Raw genomic sequence first — 23,654 nt, 5'->3', positions numbered from 1 at the left:
AGCTCCCTGCCCTCAAGGAATTCACATTCTAGTGAGAGGAGAGAGACGATGCACATAATAAATGAATAAAGTGCTTAATATGTTAGTAAGTGATAAATGCTCTGGAAGAAAAAGGTAAAATGAGAGCAGGTTAGGGGACATCAAAAGTGCCAGAGTACCTGGGGAACGGGCCCCGGGGACAGGAGAGCAAAGCCCTCAGGTGGAACAGTGCCTGGCAACGTTAGGCAGGAGGCTGAGGCCAGGATGGCAGGGGTGGGAGGAGGGAGAGAGCAGGGGGAGGCAGGTGGGAGAGGTGATGGGGGGCCAGTCGGGAAGGACCTGCAAGCCTGAAAGGGCTTTGGCTTTCGATGCAAGATGCGAGCCATTGCAGGCTTTTGTGTGGAGGGGTGAGGTGACAGGACTTAGGTTTGAGGTTTTTTTTTAATTTTTATTTATTTATTTTAAGAGAGAGGAAAAAAAAAAATGCAAGCGTGGGAGGGCCAGAGAGAGAAAGAGGGAGACAGAGAATCCCAAGCAGGCTCCACGCTGTCAGCACAGAGCCAGAGGCGGGGCTCGAACTCACCAACCATGAGATCATGACCTGAGCTGAAATCAAGAGTCAGATGCTTAACCGACGGAGCCACCCAGACGCCCCAGGACTTAAGTTTTAAAAGCTGGCGACCTGTGGAAAAGACACCTGCTAGGAAGTGCCTGCAGTAGTCGAGGCAAGATGTGATGCTGGGCAGACCAGGGTGGGAACATGGGGCGCGTGAGGAGTGGGAGATCCTTTGAAGGAGGAGCCAGCCTGGCTTCCTGGTAGATGGGATGCAGGGTGAAGAAGAGAGAAGAAATGACTCCACGGGCTCCGTCAGCACCTGAGGGGTCTGGGGAGGAAGAGCAGGATCTGAGTTTGGGCACCAAGTCTGAGGTGTCTCTTAGATGTCTGAGCAGAGACGCCAAGAAGGGAGTTGGGGGTCCGAGCCTGGGGCCCTGGAGAAAGGTCTGACTGCCACCTCCAAACACTCCCAAGACTGTCACGGGGAAGGGGAGTGAGAAAAGTGAGGAAGGCTGGGATCCAAGATTCACTTCGAGGGCTGCTGAATCGCAGCCATGTGAAAATGGAACGAGCGGCCTCAGAAAGACTGTCCCACGTTTATAGATAACAACCTCGTGAAATCATGGCTGAGAGTCGGAAAACAGACTGACCCGCTATGTGGGAGGTTCTGTCCTGGCAGACACAACCACCACCATAAAATGCTTCCCCATTTGGGAGGGTTCCAGCCTCCCAAGGATAGGGGAGCTCACTTGTGACAATACCCGTGGCCATCTTTGCCCCCAGGACCCCGCCTTCAGGACTTGGACTGAATCGTAGACAGACCCTCATCTCGAGACCTCTCCACTAGGCTGCAGTGGCTACCAGGGAGCAGGGAAGTGAGAGTCAATCTTTGTGTTTTCTCTCCCCATGCCATAAACTAAGTAAGACCTCAGAAGGGCGTGCACACACACACACACACACACACACTTTTACCTTCAGTGCTGGTTAGAAGTCAACGTGCAATAACAACATAGGTCACATTTGTGACTGTCACTACTTATGCCTACGTGTATTATCTCATTGGATCTCCACAAGAGTTTGGTACCATTATTCTCCCCATTTTACAGATAAAGAAATTAAGTCACAGGAGAATGAAGACTTTCCCTCCAAGTCAGGTGTAAGTGGCCCAGCCCGATTTAACCCCAGTTAACCTGGCCCCAGATCCTGACCACTGTGCCGTTCTGCTCTTTCAGAAGTTTGCTTCTCCTTCCTGCTTCAGCTCTCCCTTTCCATTTTCACACAGTCCGCTCCTCTGCTGATTGTCCGAAGCGGTTCTGTCAGAAGCAGTGTTGCGTTATCGAGCAGAGACTGGTTAATCTACAAAGTTGCCCCCCCACCCCGCTGCTGGAGCCCAGGCCAGGGGGCAGGGCTGGACCAGAAGGGTCCATCAGCGGGTGTGTACAGGACTGTCAGTGAGGGGAGGTGCGGCAAGGGAGCCCCGGCTGGGGCAGGGAGCTGGGCACTGGGACCCAGGCCCCCGCCCTGAGCGACCCTGTGCAGGGACCAGAGGGCGCTTGGGCCTCCATTTTCCTTCCTTGTCAGAAAAGCCAGACCCTTCCTTTCTTTTGAGAATGCAAAGGCAGAGGATGGTGACGACAGTAACGGGTGCCGACAGACCAAGGGTCAAAGGCGGTCCTTGGGCTTTTTCCCTGGAAACACACCAGTATTGAACCAGTATTGATATCCAGGGGGCAGAGGAGGACCCAGGAGGATGTGTAAGGGGAGGATAGCCGTGCTGGCCACGCTGGCAAATCATGTCCTTCTACGTCTTCCCATCCCCTCTCTGCCCAGAGCCATCATACTGGGCCGCATGAGCTGGACAAAGCGAATGCGCTCATCCTCACGGAGCAGCCTGTTTTCCCAGCCCAAGGAACTTGTTCCCACCCAGCTGCAGGTTCCTTGCATGCATTTGGTTTCCAAAGTGTGACGCCTTTCAGCAAGTCCGTAGAGCCATGGCCCCAGTGAGAGAGACAAAGAACATCTCAGGAGCAACACCACCGCCCCCCTCTTGGAAACCAGTGAGGAGACTCTACTAATTCCTTTCCCTAAAAAACCACAACCAGAACGTGGAGCCCTTCTTTAGGTCATTCACCTGGAAACCAGAGGCTGCAATTATTCCTTGTGAGATCAGTCACTTACAGAGGGCGTGCTCTGTTCTTTTTGTTACATTAGTTATGTCTTCCTCATGTATTTCAAACTAAGAATGTTTGGAGATCCTGGCCTTGACCCCTCAGAATGACAAATGGGACCGGAAAGGAAAGGAAAGGAAAAGAAAGGAACGGAAAGGAAAGGAAAGGAAAGGAAGGAAAGGAAAAGAAAAGAAGAAAGAAAGAAAGAAAGAAGAAAAGAAAAGGAAAGAAAGGGAAAGAAAAGAAAAGAAAGAAAAGAAAAGAAAAGAAAAATCACTATGGAAAAATCAGTTCGCCTCTCATTTGCAGTGCAGTGTGGAAGGGGTTATGTGGATACAAATCTCCAAGATTGTGATCGAATGACCTCTGATACAAAGTTTTACCCCTCTTCGGTAAATAAACATATGTACAGAATCAGTAAATATCCTTGGCAAAGCGCATTTATTAATATTTTTCTTTGCTCTTTCATTTATACATTCAACAGGTTATTACCGAGTGCCTATTACATGCCCAATCACCATGGTAGGTACGGGCGTCCAGTGTCGACCTGTGTAAACACGGCACCTGTCGCCACCAAACAGCCCATCTCTCTGTGGGGCCAGAAAGATGAAGCCAATGCATGAGCAGGCAAAGTGTGAGAGATACCAGACCTTTTAGTGGATTGTGTATCTTTTGTTCTCCCAACTTCTGGTAGAGACAGCGAGCCATGGCTCTACTGTAAGGAAAACAACAGGGCCCATGGGAGGATGCGCCCGCCCGGGAATCTGAGCAGACTACAGGCAGTGGTGGGGACAGACCCAGAAGTGGAAGGCCCCATTCAGGGAAAGCAGCCTGAACTCACCAGCACTATTTCCGTGTGGGAAAGCCCGCGCAGGGTTGCCCGACATTCCTATTTCCACGAGAAGCCGGAACTCTTGATTTTTTGTGAATTCTGCTCATTCTAAATATTCACTCTAAATTTTTTTTAAAAAACTCTTGAAGCCGAATTACCTGTGTCTGCCATCTTGCTTTGATTGATGCAGCCATTTTGTGAAGCCAGTCTAAAGATTAAAGACCTATAATCAGCTGATTATAATCGGCTGTTATAAAGGGGATGTTTCTTGTTGCGACCACAGAAATTAAGCTGCAATCTGTCAGAAACCGGGGTCAAAATGAGTGGACATCTGAATCACAAGTCAAAACCAGGATGTTTACCTCAGACGCCGGGTCTCAAGTTGCCAATTACTGTTCATTTCCACCTGACGGCTTTTCTTAGAAGTTTCCAGGAGAATTAAAGGGAGAACGTGACGATGCAGCAGCCTGGGCCTTTTCACAAGGCCTGATGAGAAAATGGAAAGAAAAGATTCTTAAGCCTAAATGACAGGCTGCCTTTGGAAAATGCATTCTGGGCCGTCCGGGGGATGGGGCCATTCTGACCTTTTATCTCAAGCAGCTAAAAAAATAGGAAAGGTAGGAGATCCCTGAAGTGTTAAGCATGCCTTTGCTCCTTCACCGCTCCCAGGATGAGGCAGGGCATCCCCATCTCTAATTGCTCTCCTCTTACCCAGCCCCTTCCTTCTCCCTCTGGTTTAGGGAGCCAGGGCCAGGAGCGCACGGGGGTCGGAAGTGAACAGCCACAGTTAACTGACACGGTCAGCTTTTAAATCAAAGTAAGCCTGGGGAGGCTCCTTTAAAGCAGAAGAGTCTCCCCTAGACATCAGTGTGAGCCCCGAAGTTTTCCCACAGCTCACCCTTTGCCCCAAAGGCGATCTCCTCCACCCTGGTGTGTGTGATTTACACCCCACCTCCTCCAAAAGGCATCTGAGGTAGCCTAGGTCAGAAGACACGCAGGAAGATCACAGTATGAACCACAGAGCAGTGAGTGACAGAGGCAGGAGACTCTACTGTTTCTACGCTGCCTGGTAAATGGCAGCAAGAGCGCTCCCTTCTGGAGCTTGTGATCCTCTCGCGTTCCCGTCACCACCCAGCCCAAAATGAGTAATAATGACTTCTAAAGCTCTCCACCCCCTGACTCTGCCCTTAACTTTTTCTACCTTGTCCTCTCTCTGCCAGGTCAGTTTTCTGGGCCCTGGGTTGGTCTGCTTCCTCCCCACCCTCCCCACCCTTCTAAAATACCAATCTATCTATGAGGCCTGTCCTCCTCGCTGTCCCCAATCCTGCAATCCATTCCTTTGTAGGCTTACATTTTGTGAAGCTGTCTGTCAGAGGGCGGGTTGTCTGGAAACGGGTTCCCAGATGCGGACCATTGAGGTGCAACCAGTAGAAATATAAGCTGATGCCTGAGAAAGGGCGGGGAAGGACTGGCGGAGGGAATGGTCTTGTGGACCGGGCTGGGCAAGCCTGCCTGTCAAAGCTGACCTGCCTGAGTCGGCCTGACTTTATTGGATGACTTCTGGAAGGCAGCTCTGCAGCCGAGGCAGTTCCTGAAAGACGGGGCGGCCGGAGGCTGTCTGTAGACCACAGTCTCCACAGCCAGCAGCAAGTCCTTTGAAAGGGGCCCGGGTAGCACCCCCTCGGTTCACCACACTACCCCACGCTAATCCTATCAGAATCTGATCATCTAAGGGCTCTAGCAATCCTAAAAGTAGACAAACAAGCCCACTGGCCCACTATGAATGTCTTTACACGTCAGTCTTCCTATTTTGGGCATCATGGTGCACACATGTTAGCAAGTGATCCTGTGATCTCAGCGCTGGTTCCCGAAAACAGAGCTTCCTGGTCTAAGATCTGAAAGAAAGGTAGACTGAGATATTTATCCATTAAATCCCTAGAGCAAACAGGAAGGTTCTGGGCAGTTTGCTTCCTTCAACTCATTCCACTGTGCAAAATGAATATTACCCTTTTTAAAACTTTGGGACACGCTGCTCTAGAGCCATCTATTCTTGCCCTTGACTCAGTCACCGGTCACATATTTATTGGACGTTTACTGAGCACCGGGCATTAAGCTAACCACTGGAGGTAGAGCGGGGAACAGGTCACATAAGGTCACTGCCACTGAGACACAGCGTAGTAGAAAAGAAAGGCTGGACAAGCAAACACAGAAACATAATCAGAAACAGTGTAAGCGCTACAGGAGAGGCTAATGGGGTGGGAGAGGATGGACGGAATGGCAAGACAAAGTCAGAAACCTTAGCAGGCGCCTGATCTCACGGGGGCCTGGAAGCCACGGAATGGGGTTTACGTTTTATTCCAAGTACAAGGGAAAGCCATTAGTGGATTTGTAAGCCCCGGACATCCTGACCTGATTTATATACTCGCACGGACACTCTTCACGGAGAAGGACTAGGGGGTGGCAGCAGTGGTCACGGGAAGGCCCGTTTAGAAAGAGCTGCATTAGGGGCGCCTGTGTGGCTCAGTCGGTTGAGCGTCCGACTTCGGCTCAGGTCATGATCTCGCGGTTCGTGAGTTCAAACCCCACGCTGGGCTCTGTGCTGACAGCTCAGAGCCTGGAGCCTGCTTAGATTCTGTGTCTCCCTCTCTCTCTGCCCCTCCCCCGCTTGCTCTCTCTCTCCCAAAAAACAAACTTAAAAAAAAAATAACAATAATAATAAAAAGAAAGAAAGAAAGAAAGAGCTGCAGTAATTCTGCCTGGAGACGACGCGGCTCACTGTGGGTCATCACAGCGGAGATGGAGAAGAGTAGAAGGATCCTAACATATTTTTAAGCGAGAATGAATCCTTCCGGCCCTCAAGACGTTCGCACTCTGTTGGAAAGAACAGATGGGTACGCAAACCGTGTAATATAGCAAAATAGTTGCTTGAGTGGAGATACAGAAGGTACAGATGGAGCTCAGGGCGGGGCAGGGAAGACGTCGCGGGGAAGCCGAGGTGCTCACGGCTGCGTGCAATCTGGGGCGTAAAAAGAACTGTTTGCTGAGTAAACTCACCGCGGGTGTGCCTTCCAGCCGAAGAGGCCGTGCCTGTGGTGGCCGTGACCACGTGCCCGGCAGACCTCCAACTAGAAGGGCCTTTGCTGACCAAGGCCCGGCCACTGTGCCTGTAACCACCCTGCCTGTACCTCTCCCACTGTGCGTGTCTTTTTGTGTCTAGAAACCTGTTTGCATGACTCCTCTTCTCACCAGATTTCAAGCTCCTGCGAGCCATTCTCTTTTCTTGTTTTCGTGTTTATTTATTTTGAGAGGGAGAGAGCGAGCGAGAGGGGGAGGGGCGGAGAGAGGGAGAGAGAGAATCCCAAGCAGGCTCCACGCGGTCGGCGGAGAGCCCAACGCGGGGCTCCAACTCACGAACCGTGAGATCGTGACCCGAGCTGAAATCCAGAGTCGGATGCTGAACCGACTGAGCCCCCCAGGTATCCCAACATCCTCTTCTTGATTATTGTGGTAACAAATATTTCTTGATGAATAACTAAGTCTCCTCTGATGACTGTACCATTAAACGCCGAATCACTCCTTCACTCTCCAGCCCTCCAGGCTTACTTCATATTGTGCAGTAATTGCAAAGGTGTTGCCTTCAGGTGTGATCTCTCCTACCCGTTCCTGGAGGGTAAAACCTCTGTTCCCCTTTTTGTGCCTTTCCATGGGCCGCTGTATACCGACGTGCACATTCAAAGGGCCACCCAAACACTAGTGAATGAAATGAGCGAACACGAATGGATATAAATCAATATGCAGTAGCGATTGCCGACTAATGGGATTTGATTCCTCTCTTGGTTACCAGGATGGCGAAGTGACCACCTGCGGCTTGCTGCAGGGTTTCACCTACTTAATGCTGCCCCAACATGTCTGCTGAAAATGATCAGTCATCAAGAGGAACATCACCCCTTCGCTCTGCCACAATGTCCCAGAATTCCACACAGACCATATCTTCGGAGGAGGATATCGAGGAAGAAGAGTGTTCAGAGAAAGACTATCTATTTCCTGAAGAGGAAGAGTATCTGGAAGAGGAGGAATATCTGGAGGAAGACGACTACCTGGAGGAGGAAAAGTTGCTGAAGGGGAAGGCGTACCTGTATGGAGAGAGGTATGCGAAGGCGGGAGAGCATCTACAGGAGGAAAAGGACCTGGAAGAAGAGTATCTGTTGGGAAAGTATCTGGAAGACGGTGAGTATCTGGACGAGGGAGAGTATCTGAAGGGAAAAGAGTAGGTGTGTGAAGAAGAGTATCTGGGACGGGTATGCGGAAGAGGGCCTTCTAAAAGATAGCAACTGGTGGGGCGCCTGGGTGGCTCAGTCGGTTGAGCGTCTGACTTCAGCTCAGCTCATGATCTCACGGTCTGTGAGTTCGAGCCCCACGTCGGGCTCTGTGCTGACAGCTTGGAGCCTGCTTCCGATTCTATGTCTCCCTCTGTCTCTGCTCATGTTCTGTCTCTGTGTCTCTCTCTCTCTTTGTCAAAAATTAATAAACATTTTTTTAACAAAATTTTAAAAGATAGCAACTGTCATCCACCACCACGCCCAGGGAAAAAAGATCAAGCTTGAGATAGAGCCGAGGCTCAATCTGTCAATCCTGCCCTCAGTGCCAACAGGTAGGAACACTCATTCCTGACCACGTTCTCCCAATCTCAATAGCTGGGTCCCCAAGAACGGTGCCCACAGAGCAGAGAGGCTTAACGAACATGAAGCACCTATTCATAAACAAAACGAGCAGAATATAGCCCATAACTTGTATCTTTTCCTTATTGCACAAATAACACGTATTTATTGTGGACGTTAGGGAAACTGTATATGAGCGAAACAAAGAAAGCAAAAATCCCTCCCATCCAGAGGGGAATAATCACTTTCCCACTTTGGTTATACCCTCACCAGGCTTTATAAAGTGTTTGTAACCTACTTTTTTAAGGTACATTTATTTATATTTTTATATACTGCAATCACACATAAATATATACTTCTAGGAATATCATTTCATGTTATTAAATTTTCTCCAAAATCATTTTAATAGCTGCATTGCACTGGATTGTATTTGCAAGCCATAATATTTTCAATCGATTCCCTATTATTATTAATCATTCATTTCTACTCATTACGTTTGTTTTCCAAACAGCATTTTGAGAAACGTCCTTAGAGCTCAATTTTATCAATGACCTCCAATTACTTCCTAGAATACATCCCACAATCTGTTGCTAGGTCAACAGACACTAGTATGCTTCTCAGGGTACCCAGTAGGTCCCCGGAAGGCATCATCTTACTCTGCCGGTGAGTATTTAACTCTGGAGTGATTTCTCTCATCCTGGGGCTGACATTTTTCCAACACAATTCCCGCAACTGGCACCTGTTCCTTAAACTGGGCTTTATTATTTGGCCCTGGCCTCCCTGTGCCGTTGCTGGCAGCGGCTGATACGCACTTTCTCGCGGGCCTGCGCGGGGCCTTCCCTTGCTGACGTGACTGCTTGGCCTTATATATCCAACCACGTTCAGAAAGCTAAACATCCAGGTCTTCTGCATCATCTTACCGTTGACCTAGAAATAGAACTACATTATTTTTCTGGATCTGGTTCTGTTACCCACTGCAAGCACCTCAGGCAGCTTGATTTTGTGTTTTGTTTTCTGGGTTTCTTGTTTGTTTGTTTGTTTTGGGGGGCGGGGGATTGGCAGCTTCAACTTTTAATTTTTTTTTTTTAATTTTTTTTTTTTTAACGTTTATTTTTGAGACAGTGAGAGACAGAGCGTGAACAGGGGAGGGGCAGAGAGAGAGGGAGACACAGAATCGGAAACAGGCTCCAGGCTCTGAGCAGTCAGCACAGAGCCCGACGTGGGGCTCGAACTCACGGACCGTGAGATCACGACCTGAGCCGAAGTCAGATGCTTAACCGACCGAGCCACCCAGGCGCCCCGGCAGCTTCAAGTTTTAAATCCCAGTCTGATTACACACAGCCCGCATCCAAAACCTGGGTGTTCTCAGCAGCCACACAGGCATTTTTGCCTTTACATCCCCCTTCACCAAATCAGATGCCACATCCTAGATTCCTGCTACCCCCGAAGAAATTTAGTTAGGGCACTGGAGAAATAATTCTCTATTGCTGGGCAACTCTCTTTTGTGTGTGCCTCTCTCCCTCTCGGAATCCTAATATCCCTGCTGTTCAAATACCAGGTGTAATTCCAGTATTGAAAAATAGCATTCAGATCATTTCTTTTGCACAGTATGAATCAAGCATTCTTAACATGTCCCCTGTATGCACTGGGCCTTTGTAAATATATTACCCACTGGAGTAGGACAAATACAATGTTGTCAAGTGAATGGAACTGTGTATAAAGCAAAAGCTTTGAAAATAAATGCCCTGCTAGCAAAATTTGGAGAGGCTCTGAAAAACTGTAGAGGAATGTTAAATGCCTTGAAAGGCACATGGAAGAATGTTTTGGTCTATGAAAACCCAGGGTACTGCGCCAGGCTGCACAAAACAGGTTACATTAAAAAGGGTCTACAACAGGATTTGGAACTTTTCGAAAGAATTTACATCAATATTTCCTTATGTGGAATATTCTACCAATACCTTTAAGATATAAATTGGCTTAGCCCTTGGCACAAGAATGCCTTCCAGACCCATAGCAAATGCTCCGTAAATGCAAATTGAATCGAGCTTAATGTCGTTTGTTTCATAAAGTCAAACACACACGCACGCGTATGCACATACACACACATGCACACACCAGCATTTGTCCTTTAAGATATTTTTATAAATTCATTGGCACCTATAAAATGAGCCCTGGAAATGACAAAACGGGCTCCCCTCTCTTAGGCTGATGGATTAATTACTAGAGACTAGTGCTGGAGCACTATGTTGAGAAAGATTCTGAGGCCCCATTTCGCCCAAGAGGATGGAGAAGCCAGGGTGCCATTTATTTGTCTATCTGGTGGTAGATCACAAAGAACACCGTCTTCTTCCTCTCTCAGGAGCTTCATTGCCTAGGCTGGCATGTCAGATCTCTCCCACTTATTAGTGCGTGAACTTGGGCAAGTCACTGAAGCCCTCTGTGTGCTGGGTTTCTTAACTATCAATTAGGAATAACAACAGACATACCTTATAGGATATCTGTGAAGATTAAAGGGATTAAATCATGTAAAGCATTATGAACTCTGCCGGGCACATAGCATCGGAAGCCTAGGCAAGTGTTAGCTCCTTTTACTATTACTATTTGTGTATTGTGTTATGTTCCATTACTCTCCTACCATTGACTTGTGAAGGGTAATGTATACTCTCCCCACCACACACCCCACCCACTCAACTTGTGAAGTGGACTTAACACAAAGAGAAGATGCAATGGATCGGGGTGTGGGAGGGATCTGTGCCCCCCACCTAACTACTCTGCAGGCTGGTCAATTTCAGAGACTCCCATTGCCCCGGATAAATCAGGGTAGGGTCATACTAACAACCTGTACCCTCCTCTCTTCTTTAAAGAAATAATTTTCCCCACGGCCTGTGGGGGAAATCCAATAAAATTAGACGAGCAACTTGAATATAAACACGGCATCAATTGCCACCGAATAATCAATAGCGCCGTGTGACTGATCGCCCCAAGAGGTTCCACGGAGGCTTCGTAAACCGTGGGTGTCCACGCTGCAGGTGTGATGTCAGGGTCAGATGATTCAGCACATGGTGGGGCCGCCCTTGACCTTGGGCATATCACTTAACTTTCTCTAAGTTTCAGTTTGCCTGTACGTAAAACTACCTTTCTTCACAGTGTGGTTGCAAAATGTAAGTGGAAAAGTCTATCTGAAAATGCTTTGAAAGCTCTCCCACCTCCATTGTGAGATGCAAAAATGCTCTTCTGATCTCATGTGGGCGGGAGGTGCTAGAAGGAAGTGCAATCTTTGTTACTATCATGCCATCGTAGAACAAGAAACCGTTCCATAATGAGGCCCCATTTGGTTTTTTTAGAACCCCAGAACTTCCTGAAGATGCATTCTGCTCGGTGGCAAATAATACCGTAGAGCTGTCGCAGTATATTAATTTTGATTCATAATGTTTTTGCCCAATTGTATTTTGATACGCGGAATCTGCCGGATTTGATTTTCTTTACCCTCGCTGCCCCCACCCCCTCTCCCACAGCTCCAGATGCCGTTTGGCCCACATGATATTATCATTCAGTGGCCATTTCCAGTTAAGAGTTGATGCCCCAACAACCCTTTCCAACAGGGTACCCAGCAGTTTTCTGTGTACTGAAGGAGAAAGGTTTGCAATATATTGATAAGGCAGGGACAGGAGAGCCAGCCAATTTGTCAGGCAGGAAACTTCACAGATGGTGACAGAGCTTTGCAACCAGCCTGCCTTGAGTTGGAACTGGTGAGGGAGTTGCTGAGCCCCAAGGCCAGTCGCTCACAGCCTCCACTCTGCTCCGGAACAAACAGCATCACTTTCTGTACGTGTCTCTCTATGTGTCTTGCCCAAGGTCAGGAGCACAGTGCAGTGGCATTGGCGTGTGTTGTATATTTCACGATCTTTGTCCCCTTAACTTCTCCCAGCCATTATTTGTCTCCACTTTGCAAATGCAGAACCTGGAGTCAGAGAGAGGGTAGGTGACTACTCCACGGTCACGGGAAGCCATTAAAGGAAACAGGACAGGCTCCCAAGGCTTCTCTTCTTTTCCTCTTGTAATCACCTCTGTCTTTTCTCCTTTCCTTCCTCCTTTCATTCTTTGTTTTGGCTTTTTAATAACTTATGTGCATATTTTAATTTTAGGAGAATGGCATTAACAAAAATAAAATCTACTTTTGTTTATTTATTTGTTTGTTTGCTTTTGAGAGAGAGAAAGCACACAAGCGAGGGAGAGAGAGAGAATCCCAACCAGGCACCATGCTCAGTGCAGACGCCAAGGCGGGACTCAATCCCACGACCTGAGATCAAGACCTGAGCTGAAATCAAGAGTCAGGTGCTCGACCAACTGAGCCACTCAGGCGCCCCTTGCTTTTGTTCATTTTTTTTAATTGAAAACTTGGAAAGCAGAGAGCAGCAAAACATTGTCCACTCTACCAACATTCAAATATAAATAGAGCTGATTCACTTTTTAGTGATTCTCATTCTGTCCTTCCACTCTTATTTCTTCTCTATTTGGTGGTGGTGGTGCTCCTTGTTTTGCAGTTTTGTTTTCACTGTTTTAAACACACGGTACGTGCAACTTTGTATTTTACTTTTGTAACCGTGTCGTGACTTGAACATTTGCCCATGTCGATTGGTTTTTGCAGACATCATTTTAACATACAAGTAATATTCCTCAATAATACTCTGTCTCATGGGTAAACTGTGGGTAAGGAAAAGCGTTGAACATCGAAGTTCCAGACTTCAAATTCTGGTTCTTATCTCTTTCCTCCTTCCATTCTACCGGTCTCTATTATGAGAATTGGTGGCATATTTTATCCCAGTTGTGCACGAAATTCCTAACGTATCATTCCAGGCAAATGGGTAATTAAATGACACAAACAGCCTCTTTGACATTAAAACTAAATTGTAAAATATTTATATTTTAAGATTAAAATATTAACATGTATATTAATTTATATTTATGTTATGTTTAATACTCGTATTAAAATATTAAATAAAAAATATTTAATACTCGTATTAAAATAAAATATTAATATTAAAATTAAAATATTAAAATATTCTGAACCTCAGTTACCTCTTCTGTACAGATAGCCTTCACCTCGGGACAGAAGGAGGCCTGATAACCCGAAGATTAACAAAGCAAACTTGAATTTCCAAAATCCATGCTTTCATGAACATTATCTTCTTGAGTTCTCCTTGACTTTATGAAATTTAACCTTGTAATTTCTAAAGGAAACCATTAAGAGAGACAATACTAACGACAAGTAAAAATAGAAAAATTCTACAAATCGGGGCCTCTCCACCCCAAACCTAGCATCACATACTTGACAGCACTTTTTTTTTTTAATTTTTTATTTATTTTTAAGACAGAGACAGAGCATGAGTGGGGAGGGGCAGAGAGAGAGAGGGAGACACAGAATCCGAAGCAGGCTGCAGGCTCTGAGCTGTCAGCACTGAGTCCGACACAGGGCTCGAACTCACGAACTGTGAGATCATGACCTGAGCCGGAGTCGGACGCTCAACCGACTGAGCCACCCGGGCACCCCGACCACACATTTTTAAATAAGAAAAAAAAAAAAAAAAAAAAAAAGATGCCTTCTTTTTTTTCAATATTGTCCTGTTCTTTTTCCAATAGAATTCAATATGATGTATTCATGGAAAAACCTGCCTGTCCTTACAAGGTAATAGTTTTCTTTTTGGATAAATCGGATGGAAATTCGTGCTTAGGGATGCTGCTTCCGGAGCCTTTGCGTCCCGAAGCCGGGGAGCAGGGGGGTGGGGTGGCAGTGCAGGGGACAGGCCCCCTGGAGAAGGAGGGGTTGCGGTGGAGGGACGGGGATCTTGGGGAGTCACACAGAAAGGACCTCCCACCACTGCCTTCTGCCACTCGGCCACTCACAGGGTGAGAGACAGTTCCCAAGGTCCGATTCCTGGATGCCCAGCACTACAGAGAGGAAAGGGCAGGAGCCATCTGAGTCCGCAGACAAGGTCTCAACCTGGGAGAGGTGGCAAGGGGCTTGCAGCCGTGCTCACCGTAAACACAATGCCCCAAAGAGAGTTGCCATCTGCCTCGTTCAGGCATGTCAATGCCTCCTTCTATGCGCTCAGCTCTGCAGAAACCAAGGTGGGGGGTACCCCCGACTTCCCACTCACAGGCCTTGTCCTTGTGTCTCCTCCCCCACAATCCCTCCCCAAAGGATGATTGGGGGGGGGGGGCGGGGGGACATTTGTGTCCACCGGTGAAGTGGGTTGGCATTAGATACAAAGAAAGCACGAGGCCAGTTCCGTTATGGTGAGACACAGGAAGGAGACCACTGCTGCTCCGCATTCGGAGCCCACAGGTTACAACTTGAGGGCTACCCCTCAGCCCCGTGAGCCCGCCGGGTCCTGCGCTCCAGGCTGCACACTGCGGGAGGCTGAGCACCGGTGGGTCTGACGGCCTCGCCTCCACTGAAGCAACACCTCAAAGGGAGGGGCTCTTCCGAGGCCCCTTCACCTCCATTGCTGATACCGACAGCGTGTTAAGCAATGTGGCAGGGACCACTGGAAAGGCTGTGACTGGAACAGGGACTCGAGCACCAGGCTGCTTGGGTGCGAATGTCAGCGGCTCCACCCAGCCCGCTGTGTGCCCCAGGGCAGCCACGTAATCTCCTGCGGCCCCAGACTCTTCCTTCATAAAATGGGGACAGTAAGAATTTCAGCCGTATGAGGCTATGGTCGGGATGAAAGGAGTAGTAACTCACTGGGCTCCCTGAGAACCGTGCCCAGTTCACACGACGTGTTCAGTAAGCACTGTGGCTCGTTGTCATTCCTGGCCTGCCCTCCAGGAGCCACCGCATGGAAACTTAGCACGCCTGCGACAAGAGTCATGATTCCTGGTCAGCTTTGACCTAAACGTATGCACCCTTCCAGCCCTTTATTCATATTCCAGCTGAGTGGCTTTCCTGTCACCGAGGAGTGCATGAGGATCGGAGGGGCCCTGGGGCCTCACCTGTGTCTGTCACACGCTTTTTGGCTTGGCTCCCAGAGTCCAGGTCTGGGCCATGGGTGCTCAGAGAGCCCCTGGCTTTTCCTGGCACAAGGTTGCTGAGACACTGAAATTGTGCAAACCACTTCAGGCAGGACGTGTTACACTCATATGTGTTTGTTAAGGCAGGGGGTGGGAAAAGGAAGCAGGTTCAGGTTCAGCAGCGTTTCGTGGGTCCCTGATAAACAGGAAGGCTCCCTCTCCCACTTCTACACGCATGCCCTGAAGGTCCCCCACCCCATGCACACCAGGCCCCTCCCCCACTCTGAAACAGCTGACCACGCAGGCCCGCAACCATCCACGCTCCCCAGGATCCAGGATCCATGGCTCTTCCTGAACCCTTCCACTGCAGACGGGGCAGGGAGCTGGCGTTTGGCTCAGGAGGCCAGAACCCCAGCCCCGCCTCCACAGGTGCCCCAGAGACCCTGCACCGTCCCAGCCCAAGGCAGGTGTGGCAGGCAGGGAGGACGTTGAGTAAATGTACATGGCGATGGCAATGACCAGATAGGGCCACCATTACCTTAAGTATAACCCCCTCATCGTGTTTGGCTGCTTTGACTCCTCAGAGTCTTTTCATGGGGACTTGCATTACCTCTCGGGGTCACCAGGGAGTGAGACAGGACAGGCATCATCCCGCTAAAAAGATAAAGCCCAGGAGAGTTTCCTGATCTGGCCTTGAGGCCCGGAACAGGGCAAGGGTTGACACTTGCCTGAAGAGCTTACCTATGTCCACCAGCTCTCGATCCCTGTGGTCACCTGATCTAGGATCTGCCATTTTGCCACTTGACCCCACTACTCCTTTTTAATGGCGCATCCTGAGAACACAGCCACTTTGCCCTAGCCGCAGGCTGGCACAGACCCAGGCCTTCCCACGGGCCCCTTGGAAGTGAAACGAGATCTGTCTGTAGCTCCCACAGGCACTGAGCCTCCCGGGTACAGCAAGTGGCCTCCTCCCCTCTCCCTCAACCTCTTCACCCCCCCCCCCAGCCTCAGAATGCAGCCCCCTCCCCGTCCCCCTCTGCGTAGGGGAACCCTGGCCCACACAGGGAACAGGCCTGTCGCTGAAGGGCCACCGAACCCAGTAAGAACCTTCTGGGACCTTACCTCCCCAGTAAGAACAACAGCAGCTAAGACCACGTTGCCCACTCTCGTCTCGTCTCGTCCCCACCGGTGAGGATCTATGAGGGAGGTATGATTATCAGAAAGGTGCAGAAGCTGAAGCACAGAGAAGTTAAGTAGGTTACCCAAAGTTACTCCACAATCGTGCAAGAGCCAAGATTTAAGCTCGGGTCGTTTGACACCGAAGTCCGTGCTTTGTCTACCAACCCCAGTCGCCACCCACTTGGGTTGGCGTTGCCCCTCACGCTTGTCTCTGCCATTCGACCGGTTTACATGAGGTGACCTCAGGGCTGAAATACCCCCAAAGACCCCTCTCGTCCCTTTGAATTATGGGGTTTTGTTCCCACTTAAAAGCCAGAGATTCCCGAGGAAGAACACAGCTGTGGTGTTTTGGGGTTGCCCCTTTTGATACTAAGCTGTCAAATGGCAGGATCTCTGCCTCACAGCCACTGCTCTGTCAGCAGGCCCTGTGGAAACCTTTCTCCATAATGGCGGTATCTGTGGTGGGCAGACTAGAGGGGACAGGCCTCAGGGCTTGATTTTAGGCTGCAGGATCTACTTTGGTATTTCTTCCCACTCTTTCTGAGGCAGCAGTGAGGCAGAAAGGGCCACTGAAATGGGCAGGGTCATAACGCGGAAGGACAGAGAATGTTCTGCAACACTAGAGTGTCAGTAATGGAAGCCTGGCCCATTGGCCTTTGAAGGCATCCGTAGAGACTTCTACTCCAAACGAAGCAGCAGTTGGCGACGTGGGGCTACGCCGCCCGGAATGGCTCATGGGCCTATTTACCACCATCTACAAGCTGGTCCCTCTCAACCTGCGACATCCACCATCTGGGACGGGCAGAGTCTGCAGGAGACAGAGGGTAGCACCCCACCCCCACTTTCCCAGCAGGCCATAGAACCCAGTGCCTGCCCGGACCCCTGTGTGGAAGTTGACCCGCCCCTGTGCTCCCTTCTGACAGGGAACCCGCTCAGGGGACCACCTTCTACGCCGCCCCTCCTTTCATCTCTGAATTGTCCCACGAGTCTCCATACCATGATGCGATGCCTTCCACATCCTCCGTGCAGCAAGATGGAGAACTTCTGGCCTGGCATGACGAGAGCACGCAGACAGAATGGATCTATGAGACTAAGTTGGGTAAGGGGAACTGCCCCCTGCTGGCCATCACACAGGGGGCTGGAGGGGGCATGCATTCCGTGCGTGTGAAAGAGCGGGGCTCCCGCATTGCCTCTCATGCTAATGACAGATATTTCTTCCCGTGCCATTCGATATGGTACTTTAGGGAAAAAGTTAAACTCCTCTACTAGCCCTGCCACCCCCATCCTCCAGCCCAGACCCCCCTCAGAGAAAGAGCATCAGCAAAGTGCTAGAATAAATACCTTTTTCAATCTTCCCCTCTCTTTTCATTAGCCTTCCTGTTCCCGTTCTACATGAACACAGGCCCTATTTCCCTCGGGGACACAGGCCATTACCTTCCCAGATTACAGGCTGGTTCCTCGGGGTGATGGGCTGTATCCGGATGATCACGTGGACAGTGGCAAATGGGATTCTGTCTCAGCAGGCAGGCAAAGCCAGCCCAGATTCAGAACCAGCCAAAATCATCGGCAGCGTGAACTTTTGTAGCCACAGCCTGGAGAGACTCCAGAGACAGTTTGGCAAGATTGCGTTGAGAATCTTAATCCTCTACCCAATTAAGCCCAAAGTCCCCTCACTCTAGGATCCTGGGACGGAACACTGAATAGCATTTCTTGCCGTTATTAATAATTTAAATCCCGCCTTCGTGAGATTGATCCATCACGGGTTCACAGATTCATTTCACATCTGTAGTCATGGCAGCGGTAAATTAGATTCCCCCATCACCCCCCCCCTTCCCCTGCCTGCATCCGTGCCTGCTATATTTTGTAGCTCGAATGTGGTTAAATGAAATTAAGAGCCAGAAACCCTATGAGGGAGGGGGGAGGGGCAGAGGGCAGGGCCACGCAGGCCAGGAGCCCAGTGGCGCGGGCAGCCCAGGCAGGATGAAGAGTATGTTATGGGCTAAATCAGTTCGTGTGGGACTTCGGTCAGCACGTGAGCTCCGAGGGAGCCCTGAGAACTGGAACCATTTCAAAGTCAATAAGCATGACAGCTGGGGAGAATCTGAGCATTTATCTAAATATTCATAAGCAGGATTCTTAAAGTCATTTACTGGGTAATAGCCTGTAAAGGGCCAGTGCTAAGCTTGAAAGGATGTGGGAGGGAAGAAAGAAGATAGAAGAAGGCTGGGGGGAGGGAAGGGGGGCACCAAAGCCTGTCCTTATAGCTGTGGACCCACCTCCAGAGAGAGAGAGCCTCCTGCCGTCATTGTTTTATCTGACGTGTTCATTCATGATCCTTTCGGTCCCTAAGCTTAATTTACAGAGCTAATCATGTCTGTGTCTAATTTAGGTCTGAAGCACTCTGCATATTTGGTCTGTAGGGGCACGTTTTGCAGCTAAGTATCTTTTTAACACTGAGTTCTTTACAGCCAGCATATGTTTGGTGTTTATTAAAAGTCTAGCCACCCACGGGAAGTGCCTGCTGATCAAATATTGTGACATGGGTGGCTTGGGCCAAAGATGTGCTCTGGGTTGGAGGCTCTAAGCCAGGACCAGGGACACACCCAGGTTCCTGCAGTTACGTGAAGAGGTTGAAACACAAGGGACAGCAGGCAATTCTCTAAAATTTGTGGAGGTTTTTCTTTCCCCTTCTGCCTTGGATTTGCAAGCCATCCTTTGGAGAGCACGGCTAACAGTTGGGCCAAATGTGCCTATAACATGTACATGATTATGTCTGGGCAATGGGATGGGGCAAACCGATGGCAAAGATACTTCCTTCTGAAGTGAAAGAGTTGTAAGAGAAAGTGACGGTGTGCAGGAAAAAAACAGGAAGTACAGAGGTCCAGGAAGGTGCAAGGGCTCAAACCCACGTCAAGAGGAGAGAGAGGAAAGTGACACAGGGAAAATGATGCGTGGGTGACGGGATGGGGCCCATGCCATGAAGGAAAGCCAGTCCTTCTGCAGCTGGAGTACAGAACACTAAGGACTCCCAAGGAGGCAAGACACAAAAAAGAATCTGCTTTCAGCCCGGGGCAGGAGCCACCCAACCACTTGTTGGAGAAACACAGACATTCAAGGCAAAAACAAGCCAAAACGCTGGCTGTGTAGGGCTGAGGGCCAGTGGGAACAGCAGAGGTGAGAGCAGGCATCGATAATGCGATTCCTCCGGGCCCGGGACTGTGCATCCCTGTCCCAGATTTCCTGTAAAGATGCAGACTTCCAGCCTTATCAGGATCCCTGTCTGCATTCTTAACAACATCCCCAGAGGATTCATAGGCATGGGAACACTGGAGAACCAGAGAACCTCAAGTGGAGGATAAATTTCACGGGGGCTAGGTTCCTCTTTTTAAAGCATTTGTAAGTTATGGGATTGTTCAACCCCCGCGGGCCAGAAACAGCATTTTACATGGCAAGGCCCTTCTCAACAAATAAGACTTTGAACCGAATGTGGAGGGAAAACACCCAGATAAATCCTTGAAACCTATTACTACGGAGAGTGGCAGTCTGATACTGAAGCTAACAGTCTGATACTGATACACAGTCTGATACTGTGCTAACGGCACAAGAAATGCCTCATGACGTATGTAAGGAAGTGTTCCGAGGGAGGACCAGGAAGGCTATTGATGGCCTCAGGTGTCTACCTATCCAGGCACAGAGGAGGATCGTAAAGAACTGCAGAAGTTCTGGGGCGCCTGGGTGGCTCAGTCGGTTAAGCGTCCGACTTCAGCTCAGGTCATGATCTCGCGGTCCGTGAGTTCGAGCCCCGCATCGGGCTCTGGGCTGATGGCTCAGAGCCTGGAGCCTGCTTCTGATTCTGTGTCTCCCTCTCTCTCTGCCCCTCCCCCGTTCATGCTATGTCTCTCTCTGTCTCAAAAATAAATAAACGTTAAAAAAAAATTTATTAAAAAAAAGAACTGCAGAAGTTCTAACACAGAGCATTATGCCTATGGCTGTAAAAATCCTCAAGACTCAGTGCCTGGCACATAGTAAGCCTGTGTGAGTATACTGTAAATATTTGTTAAATACTTGCAAAATTGTTGTTTAATCCTCACCTGACTCAGGACCAGATATGGTGATAGGAGGGTGTATCCTACTCCCCAAAAAAGTCTTGGTAGGAAGGGGGCTCCGTATAGAAAGATGTATATACAAAGAGATACTGTCCGTATAGGAATGTGGGTGGGGATAAACAGAGGGAGGAAGGGCTGTCAGTGGAGTTTACTTCAAGCCACCTGGCCGGATGGAGAAGACGGTTGGAAAACTCCGCAAAGTGCAGACCAGTGCCGTTTCCTCCAGTAGACTCAGATTTTGAAAGATCACACACAGAGGCTAAAAAGATGAGAAGGTTACCTGCGATAAAGGTAGGAAAATGGCTCAAACTTAAGAATAGTGCCAGGAGAGCTGAAGCCCAGGACAAACTTATTCTTCCCAAAAAGTCATTGTTGTCACCATCCCCCTCACCACCACCATCATCATCATCATCATGCAGGCAGCCACAAAAAAAGAGGGTCCTTTTAAAATATGATTAGGGTTGGGAGCCTGGGTGGCTCAGTCAGTTAAGCCTCCAACTTCAGCTCAGGTCATGATCTCACAGCTTGTGAGTCCGAGCCCCGCGTCGGGGTCTGTGCTGACAGCTCAGAGCCTGGAACCTGCTTTGGATTCTGTGTCTCTCTCTCTCTGCCCATCCCCCACTTGCGCTCTTTCTCTCTCTCTCTCACAAAAATAAATAAACGTTAAAGATTTTTTAGAAATAAATAAAATATGATTGGAGCAAGAAGAAGAGCAAGGCAAACAGGGACACTGTTTATAGTGCAATTCGGAGGAACGAGTCAGAGAAAGTCCGGTTCTTTGCTATTTAATTTTGACTTCTCTAAGAAGGAAAAGTGATCTCTGGATTGAAATAGATGCCACAAAATTAGGCAAGAAATAGCAGAAACCAAAGGCTGGTGAAAAGATCAGAAGGGAACGATAACTCCGTGTCCTGACCGGGATAAAACATACACCAGAATATCTATAGAGCGAGAGTGGCTTAATCACATGTATGGTTTTTGAGGAAATGGGAAATGAGTCTGTGCGACCAACCCGGGGCAAAAATACTGAGAGCAAAATGGTCACAAGAAACCAGCATAGGCTAAGGACAAATCAAGGTCCCTTCTTGACGAAGTTCGTAGATCGGGGGAACTGTGGTAACCCAGTAGGCCCACGTTCCATAAGGGGGTTCATTTGCAAAGCCTTCCTGCTATTCCGTGGACGAGATGGAGAGGTGTCAGGTGGATGCTAATAGAAAATGATAGAATGAGAACTGTCGAATAACCACCGCAGAGATACTGTTTAAGGATCAGAGTCAACCCAGTTTCTAGTGGGGAGCCACAGGGCTCGGGACATTTTAGCACAGACCTGGATACGGACGGAGGAGGGATATTTATATTTGCAGACGACCTGAAGCTGTTGGTTGATGGGGATAATGCAATCAGATTCTAAACAATCCTGACAGGCGGAAACATTGACCCGGGACTAGCTACATAAAGTCCAGCGCTAACTTAGAGCGGATCCTGCTTTGAAGCGCACAGAAACGGTAGGATGGGAAAGTACAAAGTACAAAGTACAAGTACAAAGGCCTGTTAGGGGTAGACACTTTACTCATCCACAAGTTTAAGAAGTCAGTGGTATGACTGATGTGAGTGCTGGAAAAGTTAGCGTAACCAAATACGGTTAAAAGATGATACAAACGGAAATCAGTCCTGCTTTAGCCAGCCCCGGGACAGCTGTTCAGCGTGAGGACTGCCACGCCGCATGAGAGTTGGACGCAGACTCGGAGGAGAGAGCGGTGTTAGGCAGATTCAGAGGCTGCGTCATCCGCAGACGTGTTGGCACCAAGGGGGTGGCAAGCCTGGAAGACGCGTGGCTCTGAGAGAGGATAACTGCCTTCAAGCATCGATGCTCTCCGCACAAGGACGAGGTCTGACTCTGCCTGTGCGCTGAAGGGCTAGAGTAGGACCGCCTTTGGGGGAATACGTTCAAAAAAAAAAAAATCCCTAACAGAGCTATGCCACAGTGGGATGAGTTTTCTTCTTTTTTATTTGATTTTTTTACATTTTTTTTTTAATTTTTTTTTAACGTTTATTTATTTTTGAGACAGAGAGAGACAGAGCACGAATGGGGGAGGGTCAGAGAGAGGGAGACACAGAATCCGAAACAGGCTCCAGGCCCTGAGCTGTCCGCACAGAGCCCAACGCGGGGCTCGAACTCACGAACTGCGAGATCATGACCTGAGCCGAAGTCGGCCACTTAACTGACTGAGCCACCCAGGCGCCCCTATTTTTTTATATTTTTAATGACGTTGAATTTATTAATAGTTTCCTTTATAAGTTACAATTTTTATCTTGTTGAAGGAGTTCTTCAACTCAAAAACAACAAAGTTCTTCTCCAGTATTTTCTCTTTTTTCCCCTTTTTTTAATGAATATAATTTATTGTCAAATTGACTTACCTACAACACCCAGTGCTCATCCCAGCAAGTGCCCTCCCCAATGCCCATCACCCATTTCCCCCTCTCTCACCCACTCCATCAACCCTCAGTTTGTTCTCTGTATTTAAGAGTCTCTTCTGGTTTCCCTCCCTCCCTCTCTGTTTGTAACTATTTTTCTCCCTTCCCTTCCCCCATGGTCTTCTGTTCAGTTTCTCAAGATCCACATATGAGCGAAAACATACAATATCTGTCTTTCTCTGACTGACTTATTTTACTCAGCATAATACCTTCCAGTTCCATCCATGTTGCTATAAATGGGAAGATTTCATTCTTTTTCATTGCCAAGTAGTATTCCATTGTATATATAAACCACATCTTCTTTATCCATTCATCAGCTGATGGCCATTTGGGCTCTTTCCATAATTTGGCTATGGTTGAAAGCGCTGCTATAAACATTGGGAGCGGCTAAAATGAACAAACCAGGAAACTACAGACGCCGACGAGGATGCGGAGAAACGGGAACCCTCTTGCACTGCTGGTGGGAATGCAAACTGGTGCAGCCGCTCTGGAAACCAGTGTGGAGGTTCCTCAGAAAGTGAAAAATAGAACTACCCTACGACCCAGCAATAGCACTGCTAGGAATTTACCCAAGTGCCACAGGAGTGCTGATGCATCGGGGCATGGGATGAGTCTTCTTAAAAGCTGGAGAGGTCCTTGACTGCAGAGGGCTCAGCCTCAGCTAAAGGACTGATAGTCACGGATGCT

The 23,654-nt window shown here is 48.8% G+C and overlaps 1 protein-coding gene across 1 annotated transcript in view; it reads left to right on the top strand.

Moving 5' to 3' along the window:
* ERICH6B (glutamate rich 6B) overlaps positions 1–23,654 on the top strand; it is a 70,569-nt gene that overhangs the window by 10,602 nt on the left and 36,313 nt on the right. The window contains exons 3-5 of the mRNA XM_060637156.3: positions 7,380–7,762; positions 13,834–13,879; positions 17,310–17,485. Coding sequence (XP_060493139.3) covers positions 7,441–7,762; positions 13,834–13,879; positions 17,310–17,485 — 544 coding nt within the window. The 5' untranslated portion in view covers positions 7,380–7,440. The remainder of the gene's footprint in view (positions 1–7,379; positions 7,763–13,833; positions 13,880–17,309; positions 17,486–23,654) is intronic.

Source organism: Panthera onca, chromosome A1 (genome assembly GCF_046562875.1).
Source record: "Panthera onca isolate mPanOnc1 chromosome A1, mPanOnc1 haplotype 2, whole genome shotgun sequence".
NCBI classification, from domain to species: Eukaryota; Metazoa; Chordata; class Mammalia; order Carnivora; family Felidae; genus Panthera; species Panthera onca.
The sequence above is the reverse complement of the archived record's forward strand: the minus strand, read 5'-3'. Positions and strand labels throughout refer to the sequence as shown.